This window comes from Periplaneta americana, chromosome 5 (genome assembly GCF_040183065.1).
Source record: "Periplaneta americana isolate PAMFEO1 chromosome 5, P.americana_PAMFEO1_priV1, whole genome shotgun sequence".
NCBI classification, from domain to species: domain Eukaryota; kingdom Metazoa; phylum Arthropoda; class Insecta; order Blattodea; family Blattidae; genus Periplaneta; species Periplaneta americana.
In genome coordinates, this window is record NC_091121.1 from 118,767,845 (window position 1) to 118,788,825 (window position 20,981).

General features: G+C 35.8%; 1 protein-coding gene across 1 annotated transcript in view; it reads left to right on the forward strand.

Annotated features, from left to right (window-relative positions):
• The first annotated feature begins 5,313 nt into the window (after window positions 1–5,313).
• LOC138700106 (uncharacterized) overlaps window positions 5,314–20,981 on the forward strand; it is a 59,522-nt gene continuing 43,854 nt past the window's right edge. The window contains exon 1 of the mRNA XM_069826425.1: window positions 5,314–5,434. Within this exon, the coding sequence (XP_069682526.1) occupies window positions 5,339–5,434 (96 nt within the window). The 5' untranslated portion in view covers window positions 5,314–5,338. The remainder of the gene's footprint in view (window positions 5,435–20,981) is intronic.

A 20,981-nucleotide genomic window follows, 5' to 3' on the forward strand; every position in this document is an offset into this window, starting at 1 on the left:
TATAACCTTCTTTTCATGGTAGTGGACGTTATGTTCGTATTCCAGAAAATATCCAATGAGTGAGATTGGCTGTACAACGAAGTCCGTCAAGATCTGCAGTGCGACATGCTGCGGCCTTGCGCATATCTTGCAGGACAGTTCGTCGGATATTGCACAAGGATTTAAAATTTCATCCCTACATATTCAAGTTGCTCAGCAATTGAAACCACAAGATCGGGCCTCTCGAATGGAATTTGGTGCCATTGTTCAAGAAAGTGATAACGTGTTGAATAACTTGTTTATGTCAGACGAGGCACATTTTCACTTAAATGGCTTCGTCAACAAGCAAAATGTTCTATACTGGAGTCACACAAATCCTATGGCACTGCATGATCGGCCATTACATTGTGAAAAGGTGACCGTATGGTATGCTTTTTCTGCTGCAGTCATATTGGTCCCTATTTTTTCGAAGATGGAAATGAGAGAGCTATTACGGTGAATGGCGAACGGTATCGACATTTAGAGGCGCACTAAGCAGGGATGATATTTGTGGTTTCACAAGATCGGGCTACGGCCCATACTGTCAGAGACACACTGCGATTGTTGAGAAATTTCTTCCCAGGACACATAATTTCTCGGTTTGGAGATATCAATTGGCTGGCTCGATCCCCAGATCTAACAGCTCCTGACTTATTTTTGTGGGGACACCTCAAAGCAAGAGTGTTTCAAACCAGACCACACTCTATCCAGGATCTGAAGACCAGAATACAGGCTGAAGTGCAAGAAATCGACGAAATACCAGGTTTATTGCAAAGTGTCATGAACAATTTTCGTGTAAGATTACAACAGGTCATAAGATACCAAGGGGATCACTTGAAATGTGAAATTTAAAAAAAATGAAGACATTCCAATAAATTGCATTATTCAAGCTACATACTGTAATATTTTTTGTAATTTTTAATGCTTATAGTCCCTTTACAACAGCATGATGAAACTCATCAGAATCAAATGTCGTACATTACTATTAATGTTATATTTTTAGTTGTAATATTAACATATTCATGTGACTATTAGTAAAGTCATATTTAATTTAAATTTTGAAACGCTACACAGTATCGCGTTGCGTACATAACATGTGCTGTTGGCTGATATTTGTCGTCAAGGCAGTGAAGAAGCGTTAGTGGAAGCCAAAAATCAGCTGCGACTAAATACAGGAACACGTTCCATTTGTATTTTTGTAAGTTGGCATCAGCGGGAATGACGTCACAAGCAGACGATACAGCTTCACAGAAAAAGTGCTGGAGACACAAGACGTCACACCACTAGACCACATTACTTATCTATACAGGGTGTTTAAAAAATACGGGGCATAATTTCAGGTATGTATTTCCCACATGTAGACAATCAAAATAGTTCATTACAACATGTGTCCGGAAATGCTTCATTTCCGAGTTATGGCCTTCACAACATTGAAATTCACCAGAACGTTTTTCTTTCTGCAGGTCGTTGTCATTACAGAAGATGTTCAAAATGTCCACTTCCTGCTTGAATACAGACCTCACATCGATGTCTCATTGACCTGCGAACACGATCCCAAACTCCAGGAGTATTGCGTATGTCCTCAGATATGATAAGGATACAATTGATACTCTTTCAACAGTCTCCAGACAGTCGTATGAGGAACATTGACTTGCAACGCTACCCTTCGTGTGCTCATAGAAGGAGTCATGTTCACAACCTCCAGAATCTCCTCCTGTACTTCTGGAGTTGTAGATCTTGGTCATCCCTTCCCAAACCAGGAGAGTTAAATTTTCCATACTCGCACAGACGGTAATGGAGACGTACAAATGTCTTCCGATCTGGACATTGTCGCTGTGGGTACCTCTCCTAGTACAAACGACGAGCCAGCGCAGCATTGCCGTCCGCCTTACCGTACATGAAGGGTATCTCTGCCAGCTCTTGATTTGAATACATGTCGCACAGTCTAACGCCTACACAACACTGAATGTAACCTTCGCCTCGGAATGAACTGTCAGAGTGCCCTCTTAATGTCTCCTTTGACGGCAACGACCTGCGGAAAGAAAAACGTTCCGGTGAATTTCAATGTTGTGAAGGCCATAACTCGGAAATGAAGCATTTCCGGACACATGTTGTAATGAACTATTTTGATTGCCTACATGTGGGAAATACATACCTGAAATTATGCCTCGTATTTTTGAAACACTCTGTATAACGGGAAGTTACGTAGGCAGGATGGCTAACCGTGCTGAATCGGGCCACCATTTTTCAATAGATATTTAAAAATTTCATTAGATTTATAGCATAAAGGAACAATTCTCTATTAGCGTTACGAGGGCGACACTTAAGAAAAAGATTGTTTGACTGTTCGTACGACAGTGACTAATATAGTAACATTTAAATTAACTAATCCTTTATATTTGTGCTGACAAATTCTTTGTACTTATTGACCGTTGATTTTGAAATAAATTATGAAGCTACCGTTCTGAACACAATACCGGTAACTAGATAAGTACCGGCAATTTATTTAGGGTCGGCGTCTGTTGATTCACTCTGCAAGGACAGAGACTGTGGGTTGCTATGTAACAACTTCTAGGGATTATTGGAATGTACCGATGTGACTGTGACACAGTGCATGAGGGTTTGCCACTAAAGGGAAATTAAGAGGTGATCCTTAAACTGAGAGGATTCAATCCGGCATCGGAACTGCAATCCGGTGTGGCTTAGTGGATAAAACGTCAGCACGTAGAGCTGAAAACCCGGGTTCAGGTCCTGGTGCCGGCGAGAATTTTTCTCCGCTCCACCCATCCTTCAACTTCTGGGGAGTCTAAATTGATTTTAGATTTCATAGTATTAAACGATAATGATTATTGTCTTTTAAATATGTTGCATGTAAAATATTTAACTTATATGAATATATTCTAATTAAATTACTCTTTTACATTTGATTTGTTTAACAAATACGGAGCTTACTTTCGCTGAAGTATGCGACAGTGCTGCCACCTCTCCACCAGTTTATAAGTTATTAACTCTAGGAAGTGATACATGACACGGGGATCCACTGGTTTCCGAATTTGTACAATTTGTTTTTTTCTTTTATTGGCCACCGATACATGGAGACGATGTATTTATGGAAGTTAATATCTGTGTATTCAATTAACTCTCTGGTCATGGGGTCCGCACACTGTACAGGAGATAAATCTCCCCACTGCTCACAACGGGATTCGAGCCATAGATCGCTTGGTTGGAAAGTGAACACATCTCCACAGCGGAAGATAAGCAGCCCTACTTCTCAGTTTTGAAATAGGTTTTGATAAAATATGGCACTAAGGCTTGATTTAAAAGCTATTGCAGATGAGAATCTTATTCTTTGTATGAATTTCTTCATTTTTTTTTTTTAATTCAAGCAGCTCTCTTCTTAAGTACTGGATGTACTACTGTATTTCAGTTGGTTGGTTCCTTAATTAATCTTTACATAGATTTTATATTTTTATTTTGCATTTTTATAAACAGAAAGAAACATTGCACGTCTATTTTTACATTTGACGTGACAAGAAAAATAAAGATTGCAAATTGTGTATCTTAAGGTACGGTCACACATCGCTACTTTTGCAGCGCAACTTTTGTACTGCAGCTGCAAAAGTTGCGTGTCGTGTTCACACGTAAGCCAAAAGTAGCACACTGCACACTACTTTTCGTGCTGCGCAACCCGAGTGCTGCAAAAGTTGCAACTGGAGGTTGCGAGTCTGTTCACACGCAAGGCGCTACTTTTGCAGCCGCAGTCATGCTGCAGGTTCCCATCTCCGTGTTGACTTCTCAATATACATTTTGTGGTTATGTTCGCATTATTAAGAAACTAAGCGAAAGCTTCCTTATCTATTATTTGATTTTCCGTCGTATCTAGTATTCAGAAATTGACATTATTTTTACTATAAAGCTTTTAAAAATGCCTATATATTTAAATGATAACCAACAGTATATTCACCTAATCAATGTTGGCAACCCTCCTGTTTGGAACTACGCTACGGAAAATTTAAAAAATGAATTATAGCGTCGGTAATTATGCTCAGACTGTGTTGTGTATTTAATCATCATCATATCCCTCACGTATTAGACCCTACAGGATCTGTTACGGTCTCATGCCAGCGCTTTCGTGGTCTTCCCAATTTCCTCTTTCCTCTTGGTACATAAGTAAGAATCTGTTTAGGCCATCTAGTGCGATCCATCCTTTCGACATGTTTTTTCCACTGAAGTCGATATTGTTGAACAAAATTAACTATAGGATCCATTTTGAGTTCCTGCAATATGTCCACATTTTTACGGTGTTCCAGCAAAGAGCATGTGTATTTAATAACTGTTACAAATAATTTATTTGCATCACATTTAACATTAAAATATATCCAAACAATAAAAGTATCATTGGCACATTTGAGTGGTAATACTGGTTGCAACCGCAGCAAAAGTTTCAACAAAACCGATATCAAAAATGCTGCGGCTGCAACCCTGAGAACCCTGTTCACACGTCGCTACTTTTAAGCTGCGCGCAGCATGGAAAAGTAGCGGGCAGCAGGTTCGGCAGCCGCTACTTTTCGGGTTGCACCGTTGTTCACACGTCGCAGTACAAGAGTTGCGCAGTTTTTTGTACTGCAGCGCTGCAAAAGTAGCGACGTGTGACCGTACTTTTATTCAATTTTTTATACATATGCATGATGTTCTCTCAAAGTAAAGTCTTAGAAAGTGTTCTAACTGAAAAACAAAAGGGAGCATCATATTGTAGACACAAACGTACATACAGTAAGAAAAGACGCATACCTCAATTTAGACAAAATTGCAGTTAGCACCCTTGTAATTCTCAACTCTTCAATTCAAATATGTTACAAAATTACCCTCTGAACTATGTTTCAAATTATTTGGCCGATATAAACTATAAGTTAATTACCTTATATTTCTCAGCTCTTCAATTCAAATATGTTACAAAATTACCCTCTGAACTATGTTTCAAATTATTTGGCCGATATAAACTATAAGTTAATTACCTTACATTTCTCAACTCAGTACACAATGCCACGGCTTTGTTTATAATTAAATGGCAGAACTCACAGGACAATGCAGCTTTAACGACCAGATCTCATACAATATAACATTTCCTGCTCGTGCTTTATCTCTCTGACCTTCCATTACTCTCCCCCATGCGAATGCTATAGTGCATATATTCCGCGACATAAAACATTATCAGTTACATCTTTCATGTTGCTTGACATGAAAGCAAAACAATAACCACTATTCACAGAGCCCTTTATATAAATTCGATTTAGACGAAAATATTAGCATTTAGATAACCATGGCGAAAAGCGACAGCAATCCTGTAACAATACTGAATACAGTCTTCGCAGTGCTTTTAGTTTCAGGATTTTTCTTCATCACCTCAGACGCCTGTGTGAGTATTCTTTATTGCCATATCTCAGTTCGGACAAAGAAATATTCTTGTGATATTTTGCTTATTAAGTGACCATTTCATTTAAATCCTAGTCAGTGTTGCCGAGAAACTATGACGGCGTGTTGAAGAAATTAGACATGGACTTAAAATGGAATATCGTTTTTATTTCAGAGAATAGCCCTACTGACAGTCGCTATAAAAACGAATAGTATTTACTAATAAATGATACAGTTACTTATAATCGGTAGTATCGTGAAGTAGTATCGAGAAAGGAATTGATCTACCTGTTCGAAAAGAAAACTCCGCCCAACAGAAATCTCATTAGAACTACACTGAAACAAAGTGCAGATCGATTACACTGAACAACAAATTTTTACTTTATGTCTTGCTCCGAAATAAAAAATATGTGACTATTACTACTGTGTATGCCCTAAATCTAAATTTAAAGTCCAAATTGCCCCATCACATACCTTCTTCCGGGGAAAGTGAATTGAATTTTTTTATGAAAAAGCTTTTTATTTTTTATTTTTCACTGCTACTGATAAAATTACAACAGACTAGGGATTCAAAGTAACTCATAATACTTGAAAAATGTGTACTGTATACAGTGCAAAACTGATGTTACATAGTTTAAAACTCAAAACACACAACAACAATAAAAATATTTCATATGTAGAATGAGAAAAATCTCAGAATTTGGACTTATCATTTAAAAAGATTTTCTTGACGACTTCCGTTTTTAACTAGACCCGGGACTGTCTTTTACAAGGAACCAACAATGGTCTGCAAGCATGCTGGATGATGATCTTTCTTTATGTAGGCCTAGCCTTTCCATTTCAAATATTTCTTGATGAAATCTTTTCCCAAGCTCGTCGCTTACCGCTCCAAGGTTAGGAGGAAAGAAATCCAAATGAGAATGTAAAAAGTGTATTTTTGAGAGACATATTACGCCCTATTATCTCATATGCTCCAAGGTTAGGAGGAAAGAAATCCAAATGAGAATGTAAAAAGTGTATTTTTGAGAGACATATTACGCCCTATTATCTCATATGCACTTAACATGGTTTCCACAACAAGTTCTATGTAGTTCTCTACCTTAGAATTTCCAAGGAAATTTGAGTAAACATTTTTGAAAGCACGCTATGCCATTTTTTCTGTAACGAAAAACTGTTCCTCAAACAAGAGTCAGCCAAAACTTTGCAAATTTGCGGATCGATGAAAATTTTCTCTTTTAATTTGCCTTCATCCAAATTGGCAAACTTTTCTTTTAAATACTGAAAACTACACCCTTGTTTGTGATTGCGTAGACCTCACTTTGAACTGTTATGAAATTTACTGAATAGAAGGAACTAATACCTGTTTCTTTATTAGAAATACAAAAGAACATGCCAACAACCATAAGAAACCGGCAATAGGTCATAAACTCATAAAATGCATTAGCTTTCGTATTGGTTTACAACCCCCAACCCGAGCCAGATGTTTCCAGGAAGAGCGCTTATCGAAAAGTGAAATCACAGTATATCTTAAAAACCTTACGTGATACGAAGAAAAGAGATGCATTTTCGGAATCAGTACACACCAAACCATATGGTACACATTGTTTTGTGTCGGAGAAAAATTCTTGTTGTTCAATGTTAGTGATCACCGGAAAAGTGACTGATGAGTGACTTGTTTTATTACACTGATAACAGAATAAAACTGAACAACATGTTTTGTTAGTTCAGCTTTGAGCGGGATCCGAACTCCTGAATATGATAATATTACAATATTCATTTATTGTGCCCTCAAAATCTTCAGTTGTACATAATTTTAATTAGCCTCGCTGCTACTATGTACATGGCTCCTACAAAAAATCTTTCCGGTTTCGAACACATGTAATTTACGTTCTATGAATCTGAGGTGCATGAAAATAGCACCAATGGATTGTAGATTGAACTCTGCTAATCTGTTTCTCTCACGATCTAACGTCTTTCCTTGGAAAGTTTCAACAGAGGCGCGATAGCCCTTGAAGAGGCACGATGATCCACCTAACCGTTAGAGCTGGCTTGCTCAACAGGATTTCACTACCTATTGTAGCTCTCAAATTCATCATGATGCTGGGTGGGCACTGGTCCCATACACTGGTCGAAATTTAGTGAGAAAATTCCTTCTCCATGAGGACTCGAACCAACGCGCATTCCTTAACAAGTCTGATCGGTAGGTCTTTGATTTTCTGTGCACTTTTAGATGCATGTTGCCTGGATATAGGGACCGTATTCTGGGACTTTACATCGGATGCAAGAGCGAAATATAGAGAAAGAAACGGAAGTGATGAAAGAGAGGGTGTTTAATTATTATAATGGTGAAATTAATCCGACGTCTAGCGCCGAAAGTTACCCAGCAACTCTGCTTTAATTGTTTGAGGAAAAACCTCGGAAAAACCCCAACCAGGTAACTTGTCCCAACAAGGATTTGAATCCGGGTTCTTTCGTTTCACGGTCAGACATGCTAACCGTTAATCCACAACGGTGGACGGAAATAGTTACAAAACTAGTGACCTTTCACACCCCTGCAAACTAAAGCACGCTTTTTCTACAATAATACGTAGCTTTCATTTTCTTCTGATTGTATTTGCCATTTTCAGAGGACGTTGAATTACTTAGAAATATCGGTGATCTACGGCCAAGAACTACGTATACAAAGCAATTATTTGTACGATTTTATTGAGATTGGCCCCTGCTATTGACAGCGTAAAAATTAAGTGCATTACTTCCTAGCGGGTAAGAGTCTGCGCAGAAGATAGAAACATTTAAATATTAAGAAACTTTAGAAAAGATTCAAATTTTTATTTTAAAATTCTTATCAGCATTAACCCTGCATCCAGCACTAGCAAGTATCGAACTCGATCGCAACGATTCTTTCATGACTGGCAAGAGACATTTCTAGACCGCATAATACTTAAGAACATTATAGAAATCATATATTAAATGACAAAGACAAAAGACAAGCTGCTTCTTAGCAAAATAAAAAACAACTACACGAACATATTTGTCACAAATATAAAAATGTACTAATTATTGCTTATATAACAAGGGCATATTCAATTTATTGCTATCGAAAAGGTAGCATTGTAAATGAAAATATGATAGCAAAATTCCAATATTTATCAATAGAATCTAACATAAATGATTGGAAAGCAGATTATAGTACGGGTAGGGTAAACATTGGTAATTTCGTGGCAGTGGTTATTTCGTGATATTTTTTCTTTGCTCTTTTGTGAACTAACCAATGGTGTTACGAGATCCAAATTTCCACCAAGGGATTGCATATGTTGTCCAGTTTCCAGAAACATACAGCTAAGCTTTGTGTGACTATTGTAGTTGCTTCAGTGAGCTTTTATGTTTGGAGAGAGCAAGTTTGCGTCGACTTCTCAGGCATACAAATTTTGTGGATGTTTGTAATTACATTACAGGCTTATTACTAAAGGTAAGCACATGATATTTGGTACAAACATTTATTGTATCTTCATGAAATTTTAGGAGATGTGTTTGGAATTTTAGATATATCTGTAATCGCCGTATAGACTTAGCTTTACTGATAAAAATCTTAGCTGTTTGAGGCGAATTCTGTTGAGCATTAAGTGTTACAATTTTTAAAATAGTATAACATATATTACAATAGGAATTTTAGAAATCTGAAGACAAGATGTGATAACAAAAAAGAAAACGGAAACGCAATGGGTTCAGTGTAGCTTCTGTTTGATTTGTTATATGCTAAGTGTCAATGATAAGTGCTAGATGACTTGCAAGAATTGTGACAGAAGATGGAACATGGCTCCACCATTTTGGACCGGAGACAGAGGCAGACAATGGAGTGGCATCATGCAAATTCACCAAAGAAATAGAAATTCAAAAGTACACTTTCGGCAGGAAACGTTATGGCTACTGTGTTTTTCGATTCAGAAGGACTCTTGCTTGTGGACATCATGCCACACGGAACCACCATTAATTCTGACGCGTATGTTGCAAATCTCAAGAAACTTCAAGTTCGACTGAGTCGTGTTCGACGACATCGGGAGAAGCAGGATGTTCTGCTATTGCACGACAATGCACAGCCATATGTCAGTCACAAGACCACAGACCAGATCAGAAAATTCGGCTAGACAACACTGAAACATCCGCCTTACAGCCCTGAACTGGCACCGTGCGATTACCATCTCTTTGGTAAACTGAAGGATCCCTTCGCGGAACGAGGTTAGAAGATGACTCCCTTGTGCACGTTGCTCAAGAGTGGCTCAGACGTGTTGGTCCAGACTTTTACCGTGCTGGCATACAGGCCCTCGTTCCTAGGTTACGTAAGGCAGTTGAAAGGGACAGGGATTATGTGGAAAAGTGACATTTTGTTCCTTAAGGATGCATCTACATTCTGTGAAAATAGCAAAGCTGTAGGATAAAAACATAATTTTTAAACAAAAGTTATGCATTACTTTTAGAGTTACCCTAGTAATACAGGCTATAGTAAAGTCCGTAATAAAAGTGTTCACCCTTTCAGGGCAAAGAAGATCCCGTTTCAATTTCAATTTTTACTTTGATTTCGTTCTTATTATGTGTTGATATGTATTTCTATGTTTTCTTGCTATGAATATTAGACGGAATTACTATGTTTGAAGTCTTGTAACAATAAATGAGAATTTCATTTGACTTTAATGAATTTTTCCACAATTCTTCTATCTCTCACGAAATTATCAATGCAATATCAGAAATTACCAAGGTTATCACGAAATAACCAGCCTTTCAGCTTAAGTTGTAAAATTGGTTTTTGGCACATATTCAAGAACGTATCCAATCTTTTATGTCCCCAGATTTATACAGCAAGTTATCGTCTTTTAGATGAAAAAATCGGAATAAGGATATATTTACACATTTGCATTTTAAATTAGTTTTCATGAAATTATCACGAAATTACCAATGTTTACCCTATAAATAATTGTTATTAAACGCCTTGAAAATAGCCAAAATGTTAGGATATTCCTGAAGAGTTTAGGGTACTAGTAATATTTCTTTCATTCATTCCTTTTCCCTTTCTTCCTTTCTTCCTTCCTTTCTTTCTTTCTTACTTTATTTCTTTCTTTCTCTCTTTCTTCTTTCTTTTTTGTTCTTTCGTTATTTATTCATTTATTTCCTTATATATTTATTTATAATTATATTTCATAGGTAGATATAATTTTATTGATCTAGGAAGTAAAATTAATTTGTATTAACTTTGTATCAGATTCACTTTGTTTCAATGAATTCATTCATTCATAGTGTTTTGCCCAATGGTCTTTCACTGTAAACCCAGCATTCTCCAGTCTTTCCTATTTTCTGCCTTCCTCTTTCTCTCTTCATATGAGCCATATATCTTAATGTCGTCTATCATCTGATATCTTCTTGTATGTATGTATGTATGTATGTATGTATGTATGTATGTATGTATGTATGTATGTATGTATGTATGTATGTATGTATGTATGTATGTATGTATGGTTTCACCCCCTAACGTATACGATGCGATTATTTTATTTCTTTTCCTTGTAAAGCTGATGGCTTTGCTCTTTAGAAAATTGAGCCCCGCATTCTTCAGCAGGCAGTTTGTTCTCAACCAGTGACCTAGCCAATTCCTTTTCCTCTTTCTGATCAGTTTCAGCATCATCTTTCTTCAGTCACCCTTTCCAACACAACTTCGTTTCTTTCCTGTCTGTCCATTTCACACACTCATCCTTCTCCATATCCACATTTCAAATGCGTTTAGTCGCTTCTCTTCACTTCGTTGCAATGTTAATGTTTCTGACACATACAATGCCACACTCCACACAAAGCACTTCACTAGTCTCTTCATCAGTTCTTTCTCCAGAAGTCTATAGAATATGCTCATTTTTATATTAGAACCTTCCTTTGCCATTGCTAATCTCCTTTGATTTCTTGGCATCAGCTCGTGTTCCTGCTTATAGTACACTCCAAGTATATGAAGCTGTGCACATGCTCTACTGCCTCATTTAGAATTCGCAAGCACATCTTCTTTCTTTTCTTCCTATGACCATGGTCTTCGTTTTGTTGGCATTTACCTTCAGTCCATATTGCTTACATCTGTCATTTAGCTCCAGTAGCATATCCCTTAGTATCATCTCCTCTTCTACTAACAACGCCATATCGTTAGCAAATCTAATACAATTTATTCTTCTTCCTCCTACTATCACTCCTCCCATGTTCTGAAAACAGTTCTTCACTAAATCCTCCAAATAGATGTTGCACAGGGTAGGTGATAAAGGGCATTCTTGTACTCCTAACCCTATTTCAGTTACTTCAGACATTTCTTCTCCTATCCTGACTTTGACCCGTTATTTCATATAAAGGTTACTGAACAGCCTCCTCTCTTTCCAATCCACGCCAATTTTTTTTAGAATTCTCATCAGTTAATTCCAATCTACTCTGTCAAATGCCTTTTCTAGATCCACAAATACTATACCACAGTTCTTTATTTTTCTCTACGTATCTTTCGCCGGTTGTTCGTAGTAGTCCAATTGCATCTCTCGTACCTTTTCTTTTCCTGAAGCCAAATGCTCTTCTTCCAACTGTTCTTCCATCTTAGAATATAAACGTCAATTCACTATGCGCAGAAGAATTTTCGCCGAGTGTGATATCAGGCTGATAGTCCTGAACTCGTTACATTTCTTGACATCATTTTTCTTCGGTATTGGAAGCAATCTGTCTCCGTAAAATCTTCAGGCCAGTCGCCTTTCTCAAATATTAATGAATTAACAACCTTAACTACCCATTCCTATTTGATCGACTTTTTACTGTCCATAATATTGCTGAATTTTCAAGCTGTACTTAACTATGATGCTTGCTGATTGCAGGGGACTTGCTCCGCATGTTATATCTAAGTAGGAAGATATTGGCTTCTCCATATATCGACGGAACAGTGTACAAGGTGGACCAAAAACGAGCGATTTTTAACTTTGGCTCTTTCAAACTCTTTCTTTTGGATTCGGCTTCGAATATTCTCGTTGTGTTTAGAAGTGTAAACCATTTAGTCAGGGTGGAGAATTGGAGTGGTGCACAACGTGCTATACCATCAAGGCTTATTGCAAGAATAGTGATAGTTTCGTGACTGCAAGAGCGCTTGTTTCGCCAGCATTGCAATATCAGCCATATAATTCTGTGCCATCTGTGCATGCTATTAAAATGTGGGTGTAAAATTTCAAAGAGACGGGTTCCGTTCTAACGAAGAAGCGTACCGGGAGAGTGAGAACTGTGCAAACACCAGAGAACATCGATGCTGTTAGAACTGGATTCGAGCGAAGCCCTAAATCCTCTGCTCCACGTCACTCTATTTCTCTTTGAATAGGCCTATCGCGTTCCAATGTCTGCCGAATATTGCATAAATGCTTAAACTCCCTTCCACACAAAAGATAAATAGCTCAGGCATTACAGGCATTACAGTTCATTACAACGGATATTATAATGCTGCCGAAACAAGTGCTTTGAAGTTACGAAACTATTCTCATTTTTGTAATAAGCTTTGATGGCATATGCACGTTGTGCCCACTCCAATTCTCCATCATGACTAAATGGTCATCATCATTATTATCATTATCAGCTTCAGGGCTTAATCCTTAACTGGCTCGTTCCGGTCTCATGAATTACAACTGTTGTATCCATCTCCTACTCGATCTGCCAACATTCCTTACACTTTTATTTTATAATTTAAAATTAATTTTGGAATGCGATCATCTTCCATCCGTTCTAATGCTCCATCCACTCGTTCCTATATTGAGATACTTTTTCTGTTGATTATTATTTTCAGTTCTTTTCACATATCTTCAATTCTTTTCCTATCCCATAATGTATATCCAGCCACATCTCTCAGAAATCTCATTTCTGCAGCTTCAATTCTGCGTTCTTCTGTGTTATTTAAAACCCAAAATTCTGCACCATACATCAACATAGGAACTGCTATCACTTTGTAAAATTTAAGCTTGGTGTCTTTCCTCATATTCTTCAAATATCTTATTGTACCACACAATATGTAATTGAATTTATTTATTTAATTTGTAAAATCTTCGTTTTCTTAAATATATGCTCCAACCGAGATAATTAAAGCAGTTGACTTATTCAATAGGTTTTCCTTCTAAAATAATTTTAGCTCTTATTGTTTCGATCCTCTAAATGCAAACACTTTTATTTTATTAAGAGAGATGTTTGAAGAGTAATTTTTACTTATTATATTTAAGTCTCATGACTAAATGGTATACATTCCTAAATAGAAGAAGATTGTTTGCAGCCGAACCTCACTGACCTAAGTCAGAAAGATCCGAACTTCAAAACCGCCCGTTTTTCTGGTCCACCACGTACAATTGGGTTCAAAAATAATGGGCCGACTTCTGATAGTTTAAATGTAAAGTTTCTGAAGTCAAACTCAGTGCGTTCGAAGGCAATGCTATGATTTTTGTTCCGGTTAATTCTTTGATAGTAATCCGCCTATAATGCAACCAGGGCAACGAGGTGGTGTAGTGTAGGGGTAATGTTTATGATTTCGGGATGAAACATTGTAAGTTCGTTTCCCGGTAAGGTTGATTTTTTTATTGTATTATTTTATATTTTTAATGACTAGTGTTAGTGGAATTTGTTAATAAACTTGGTTTTGCAAGTCTTGCAAACATATTATAGCCCATCATTCGTGGCCTATTATTAGGCACGGCCTGGCCTGTATACAAAATTAACAGTTTATTTGCTCTCTCGATAATCAGAAGCATATCAAATATAAGTAAACAAAATTTTTAGTCAGTTTCATGTGTTCACAATAGTACATTCATAATAATAAATTTACTAGCTGGGAACACCCGGCATTGCCCGGGTTTTCATTTTTGTTTCTATTTTTAATTAAACTGGTTGTTAGACTTTTCGGAAATTTCGGAAACTCAACTATAGACAACCTCGTTCATAAAGATGAATCTTTACATAGCGTCACTTACATTAAATAATTAATGCCTACCAGGGTTAACTCAATTTAAAACAGCTGTAGATCAGGCACTGAGAAGAAAACATTGCATCATGAGCCTTGCGTTTAACTGTTTTTTAATTTAATTATATTTTTTTGTTTATTTATTTAATCTGGTGTAGTTAAGGCCACTAGACCATCTCTTCTACATCACCAGAAATAAAATAAAATAATAGAAATAAATCGAACTATAAACAAAGTAAAACCAACGAAAATATATATAGGCTACAGTCACACGAACTTTAAATGAGTTAGCATTGTCTTGAAGTTCAGAAAAACAAAAACACACCCCTCGGTCCCTTTACATCCACATAGTGTTGACCCAATGTTCTACAGATCTTACATTACATCTCTGGTGGTCAATGACTGTTAAATTTCAAGTGTTTTGTATTATTCGTGAGCGTTAGAGTATTAAAAACCATTAGAACCTTTCTGCCATCTCTTTTCCTCCCCACCGCAAATGTGACGTTACACAGAGGCAGAGATAAAATGATATAAGATCTGTACATTGATGTGAAGCTGTCCTGACACTTAACGTAATTTCATGACTGTGTGTGCTTTCATTTGAACTTCAGAGGGAGCTGACGATAAATAGGGAATTCCCTTGTTAACAGTCTTAACCCGTTGGGGTGTCATCGTCAGCAAAAATGTATCTCTCTATCGGTCATACCAAAGAATCAGTATGTACGTTATGTAATTTAATTTATATTCGAATATTTTTTACCCCTTGACCGCTGTACGCCAGTTTATATCATACCCATTTGAGAAATTGAGAAATTGTATCTCAGAAATTAAGAAAATATTAATTATCTTATATCTTATTTTGTATACAAAATAAAGATACAATATATAAATTCGCAATAAGTCACTTTTTATCATAAATAATAATATTGTGGGATACGTATATTTTAGAAATTAAGACATCGTTCTTCCCACAATGCTTAACTGATTGGGAATGTGATTATACAGATAGAATCTCGCAGTAACACATTTTCGGACATGAACAACAATATTTTGAGAGACGTATAACTTAGAATTAATACAACGTTATTTTCACTGCGCTTACGTACATTCACATACTAAAATTAGCAACATAACGAAAATATCATTAAATTGCTTTTTGATATCTGTAAAAATGCTTTGTTTTTCCCTCCTTTGCATAAATATATGTATATAAAATATGTTTAGGGTGTCCACTCGAGAGCAAGCTGCATAGTTGGGAATATGAGAACACTGAGTTTTTAAATTAATATTGAAACTTTGAGCGACTGTTCCTAAGCTTAATTTTACTATGGCCATTACAAATGCTAGTTCCACTGAAATAAAATTGCAGTTGCTTAAAATCGAAAGGCAAGTTAGTGGGTATCACATGAATAAGCGAGATAAAAATATCTTCTCAAGAATTCATTTGGATAAAATACAGCCTGCTCACTATCTACAACTGTATCGAGAAACTCATACTACGGTCCTGGACTACGGAAAGATACTTATTGCATGAAATGTCTAAATTTTGGCCTTCATGATGTACCAACAATGCTTTCTTGCTATTTCTTCCACGGCCTCGTGAAAGTCGATGTTGAATACAACAGACAATAATTGACTGTAGAAGATTGCATTTAATATTATACAGGAATTTTGATCGCATATAATTTTATTTTTTATTTTTAATTAATTTATCGTCCATTTGTCAGATTTTAATGTAGCCTATATTATTCTCCTGGTTACGAAGGTTAAATGTGCAAACTTTGGCAAATATCGGTCAAAGCGTGTAGATTTGTATAGAGCACATACATAATACATACATACATACATACATACATACATACATACATACATACATACATACATACATACATACGTAGCCACATTGACTTTGACTTTTATATATCGATGGTAGGCAATGAAAACCACGTAACTCCAAGCACTGTGAAAACTTCTTAATTCCATTAACCAGCGTAGAAAAATCTAATGCATAAACTGTTGAGAACACGAACTTCTCGTTGCACAGTGTCGCGATCTAGGCGGAAAAATGAAAACCTCGTTATCTCCCGCGGTCTTTTGTTTGTGCTGAAAACCTTGCATCTCCAATTATCGCCATTGTGTGTGGACTGAGAAGTAACGTTCTGTGATATTTTAGTGTTTTCTAAGTGACTGTGATCTTATTGTGTGGTGAATACAACACTGATTCCTAACTAAAGGTACATAAATAATGATAATGATAATAATAATAATAATAATAATAATAATAATAATAATAATAATAATAATAATAATCAGGGAAAGGATTTATATGTAAATACATATTTACTTATAAAGCTAATATAATTTATATTTTGCATTATCTTTATGTTTCACAATGTGTAGGGTTGAAAAATCCTACTTTTATTTTCCATATTTTTCCATATTTTAGAGTTTAGTACATATTTTCGTTAATTTCCATATATTTTCCATATTTCATATAAAACAGTCCATATTATATTAGGTTTAACAATAAAACAAAACAAAATTCCATTAACTTTTAAAAATACATTTCAACAATAGAGATTTAAACACATGTTCAGTAATCCCTTTAACATCAGAGTTATTTGAAAATTAGCAGTCCTATCAACAATGGGAAAGTAAGTTACAAAACTGTATTAATTTAATTTAAAATTTTTAACAGACTTCAGTTGTGCAGCTCAACAGTTAAATGCCAGTCAGAGTACACATAGGTTCAGTTTTGTAAATCATACTATAAAGACGGTAAATATGCCAAAAGTACGTCATTCAGTCAATTTAAAATCAAAACTAACAAGTTACATTTCAGAATTTAAAGAAGATGGTTTATCAACTGACAATAAAATATTATTTTGTAATTTGTGTCAGTGTGCAGTATCATCTACACAAAAGTTCCTGGTGCAACAACACATTACAACTAGTAAACATCAGGCCAACAAACAACTAAATTCCAAGCAGAGACAATTGTTTTTAACACAACCAACAACATCGAATGTAAGATCTGAGTTTAACATCGACCTGTGCCGTTCTCTCATCTCTGCTGATATTCCTCTCTACAAACTAAAGAATAAGGTCTTCAGGGAATTCCTTGAAAAATATACTCAACATACAATCCCGGATGAGTCAACACTTAGGAAGACGTATGCTCCATCCATCTACGATGAGACAATACAGAAGATAAGAGATGAAATTAAAGATAGTTCAATTTGGGTTTCCATTGATGAGACTCCCGACAAAGAAGGTAGACTTGTTGGTAATGTAGTTATCGGTTTGTTAAGTGAACAATATTCTGAACGAATTCTTTTACATTGTGATGTTCTAGAAAAGTGCAATAACAAAACTATAGTTAAACTGTTCAACGAAGCTATGGGTATCCTGTGGCCAAAGGGTATTATGTACGATAATGTGTTATTCTTTATTAGCGATGCTGCCCCTTATATGGTCAAAGCTGGACAAGCATTATCTGTTGTACATCCTAAATTGACTCATTTTACTTGTGTGGCGCATGCATTTCATCGTGTGGCAGAAGTGGTCAGAGACAATTTCCCTAAAGTAGATTTGTTGATTTCATCAGTGAAAAAAGTATTTCTCAAAGCTCCCAGTAGAGTTAACGTGTTGAAAGAAATGTACCCTGAAATTCCATTGCCACCAAAGCCAATTTTAACTAGATGGGGTACATGGCTAGAAGCAGTTGAATATTATGCCGAACATATAGACTCTATTAACAATGTTCTCCTTGCATTGGACTCTGAAGATGCAGTCTCAATTGATACTGCGAAAACAGTTACCTGTGACATAAGTGTGAAGAATGACTTAGCTCACATTCAGCATACATTTTCATGCATCATAAAAACGCTCAAAAGTCTCCAAAATAGGCACCTTTCACTATCTGAAAGTTTTGAAATTATAAATAGTACTGTGGAACAACTGAATCGTGGTAGAGGTAAAGTTGCAGATGCAGTAAGAGCTAAGGTGGACACTGTACTTTCAAAAAACCCTGGATATGAAGAACTACAAAAGGTTGTTGCTGTGATGAGTGGTGAATCAACAGTGAAGATTAACTTGGACTTATCCCCAGCAGACATTGTGAAATTGAATTATGTACCAGTTACTTCTTGTGACGTCGAACGCTCTTTTAGTCAGTATAAATCTATCCTCAGAGACAATAGAAGAAGATTCACTTTTCAGCACTTGAAAGAAATGTTTGTAACCTATTGTTATGGTAACAGACAATAAAAATTGTGTTTTGTTGAAACTACATTGGAAGATAAGGTACGTCCATTATATTTTTTGTTTAGTTTGATTAAAATGTACCAATATTTAACGTACATAGTCATTTTTTTATAATTTTAAGTCCATATTTAATTCCATATTTTGGTAAAAATCCATATTTAATTCCATATTTTGGTAAAAATAACTACATATATATTTACATATTTCATATATTTTTGGTCCATATAAATCCGTTCCCTGATAATAATAATAATTTATTGTAATGGAACCGTTAATGATTCTAAATGATACTGTTTAAATTAATGTGGAGTTGCGTGTTTTTCACCGCACCGTTCATGAGGCTACTTACGAGAGAGAGAGAAAGAGAGAGAATATTCTTTGCATGTGGACCGAAAAAATGACGCAAGAGAAGCCAAAAGCCTTGATAAATCAGGGCCAGCTAGGGTGTCTGCCATGGACCTCCAAGCCCTTTTGCTATCTCCCAGATTACAGGCGTCTGCATTATATTACAAAAGTACACTGAAGGTCCACAACTTTACTATCTATGACTTCAAAGAAATGATGGCTACTGCGTCTTGTGGAATGAGTGTGAAGGAGGTATGAATGCTTCAGAGTTTGCCAGCATAGTTGTTACAGTGACTGATATCTGATGTTTGAAGTATTATCTCTTGAGCGGAATTCAGTACAAATTGAAATTCAGTGACACATGGCAGACATTTCCACGAAGAATGGCTAATATTTACAACTCATTTGAAGTTCCTGCTCTGTACAATTCTCCACTGAAGATCAAAGCAGAAAAGTATGCACATATGCAGCAGCTTAAAGAAGTCATTCCTAAGGATCAATAATTCTTTTTATGATAATTTGTCAGTTTGAACAAAAGCAATTAAAGTTAAATGGCAAGCTGATATCTTGCTACAAGGGGTCTTGTATAGCTCTAATTTGTACATCATGATTTAAAGAATTTAACTGCTTTTATATTGAACTTCTGTAATAGCATTTTCTATTATTAGTGTAAGATTTTTGCTTTTGTCTCACTCTGTACTAAAATAATGTGTTACTATTTTTTTGTTATGTTGCCTTCACTAACCATGCAAAAATTCGTTCCAGTGTTACTATATTACTTATCTCATGGCAAACCAAAGAATATTTCAGTGTTTCTTGTTCAAGGTAATAATAAAGGGGGAAAAAGTGTGTTCCAATCATAAAAGATTGTACTACCCTATTCATTACACAAATTAAGAATATTCTTTTTAATACTGAAATTAGTTTTCATTACTATGCAATTATAATCTTGAAGTAACTTAAAATAATGAAAGTCTTGTATTATTGTATCCTTTTATACAAACTTAAAATAACCACGTTCAATTTTTTGTATTACTGTAAGTACCTTCAGTTTCAATCCAGAATATCTAGGTGAAAAACTCGGAACTCCATATTCAAAGAGAGATTTGAAAGTACATTGATTTCTCTAATCTATTAATAACTAGACTTGTACTATGTAGTAAAAACTGTAGCAACTATCTCTGTATCATTTTATGTTTTTTTTTAACAGTTATTTGTTTCTACTGTAAAATTTACCGAAATGGAGTTACGAGGTTTTCATTGTCTACCATCGATATAAGATTATGTAAATTCGTAATGTAAAAAATTAAGTTTAACGGAGATTCGCATCTACCAGTGGCGGCTCGTGAACATGTGGATTGGGAGAGCTGCAGTAGATTTCGGTACATACAAATTTCACTTCTTGATACCATTACTAATAAGTATAGGATAAAAATAAATGCACTACATATCGAAAAACCAAAACTTCCTGACTTAGTTGGGAGATGTCTGTGGGACCATTTGTTAATCCCTAAGAAAAACTAACACCATCGATTTCAGTCTGAATTTCAGATCGGCAGACACTCAACTTACAATCTACCAGTTCATTCTGAATTGTCTTAGAATAACCTTAAACAGTGGCATGTTCCAAATGATTTTTGAAAGGCTCATTTCGATTACTCACGAATTGTAACAACCCACGAAACACATCAGGGTTCTTCGAATCGTTTTTTAATCATGTTCCCTAAGGGGAAGTTCATATTGGCCACAAAATTTGATACAATCAATATTTTTTAAAAATAATTTCACGATTTGTTCTCACTTCTTGATTATGTTTGAGAATGTTTGTTCTGTTCGTTTCACTTAGTTTCACAACAGTATGAGTTGCGTAACATAGCCAATGAAGCAACATTTTTCAGGTGAGACTGCGAATATTCGTGCATTTTGCTTTTTAGGGGCAAATGTCTTAAATCTG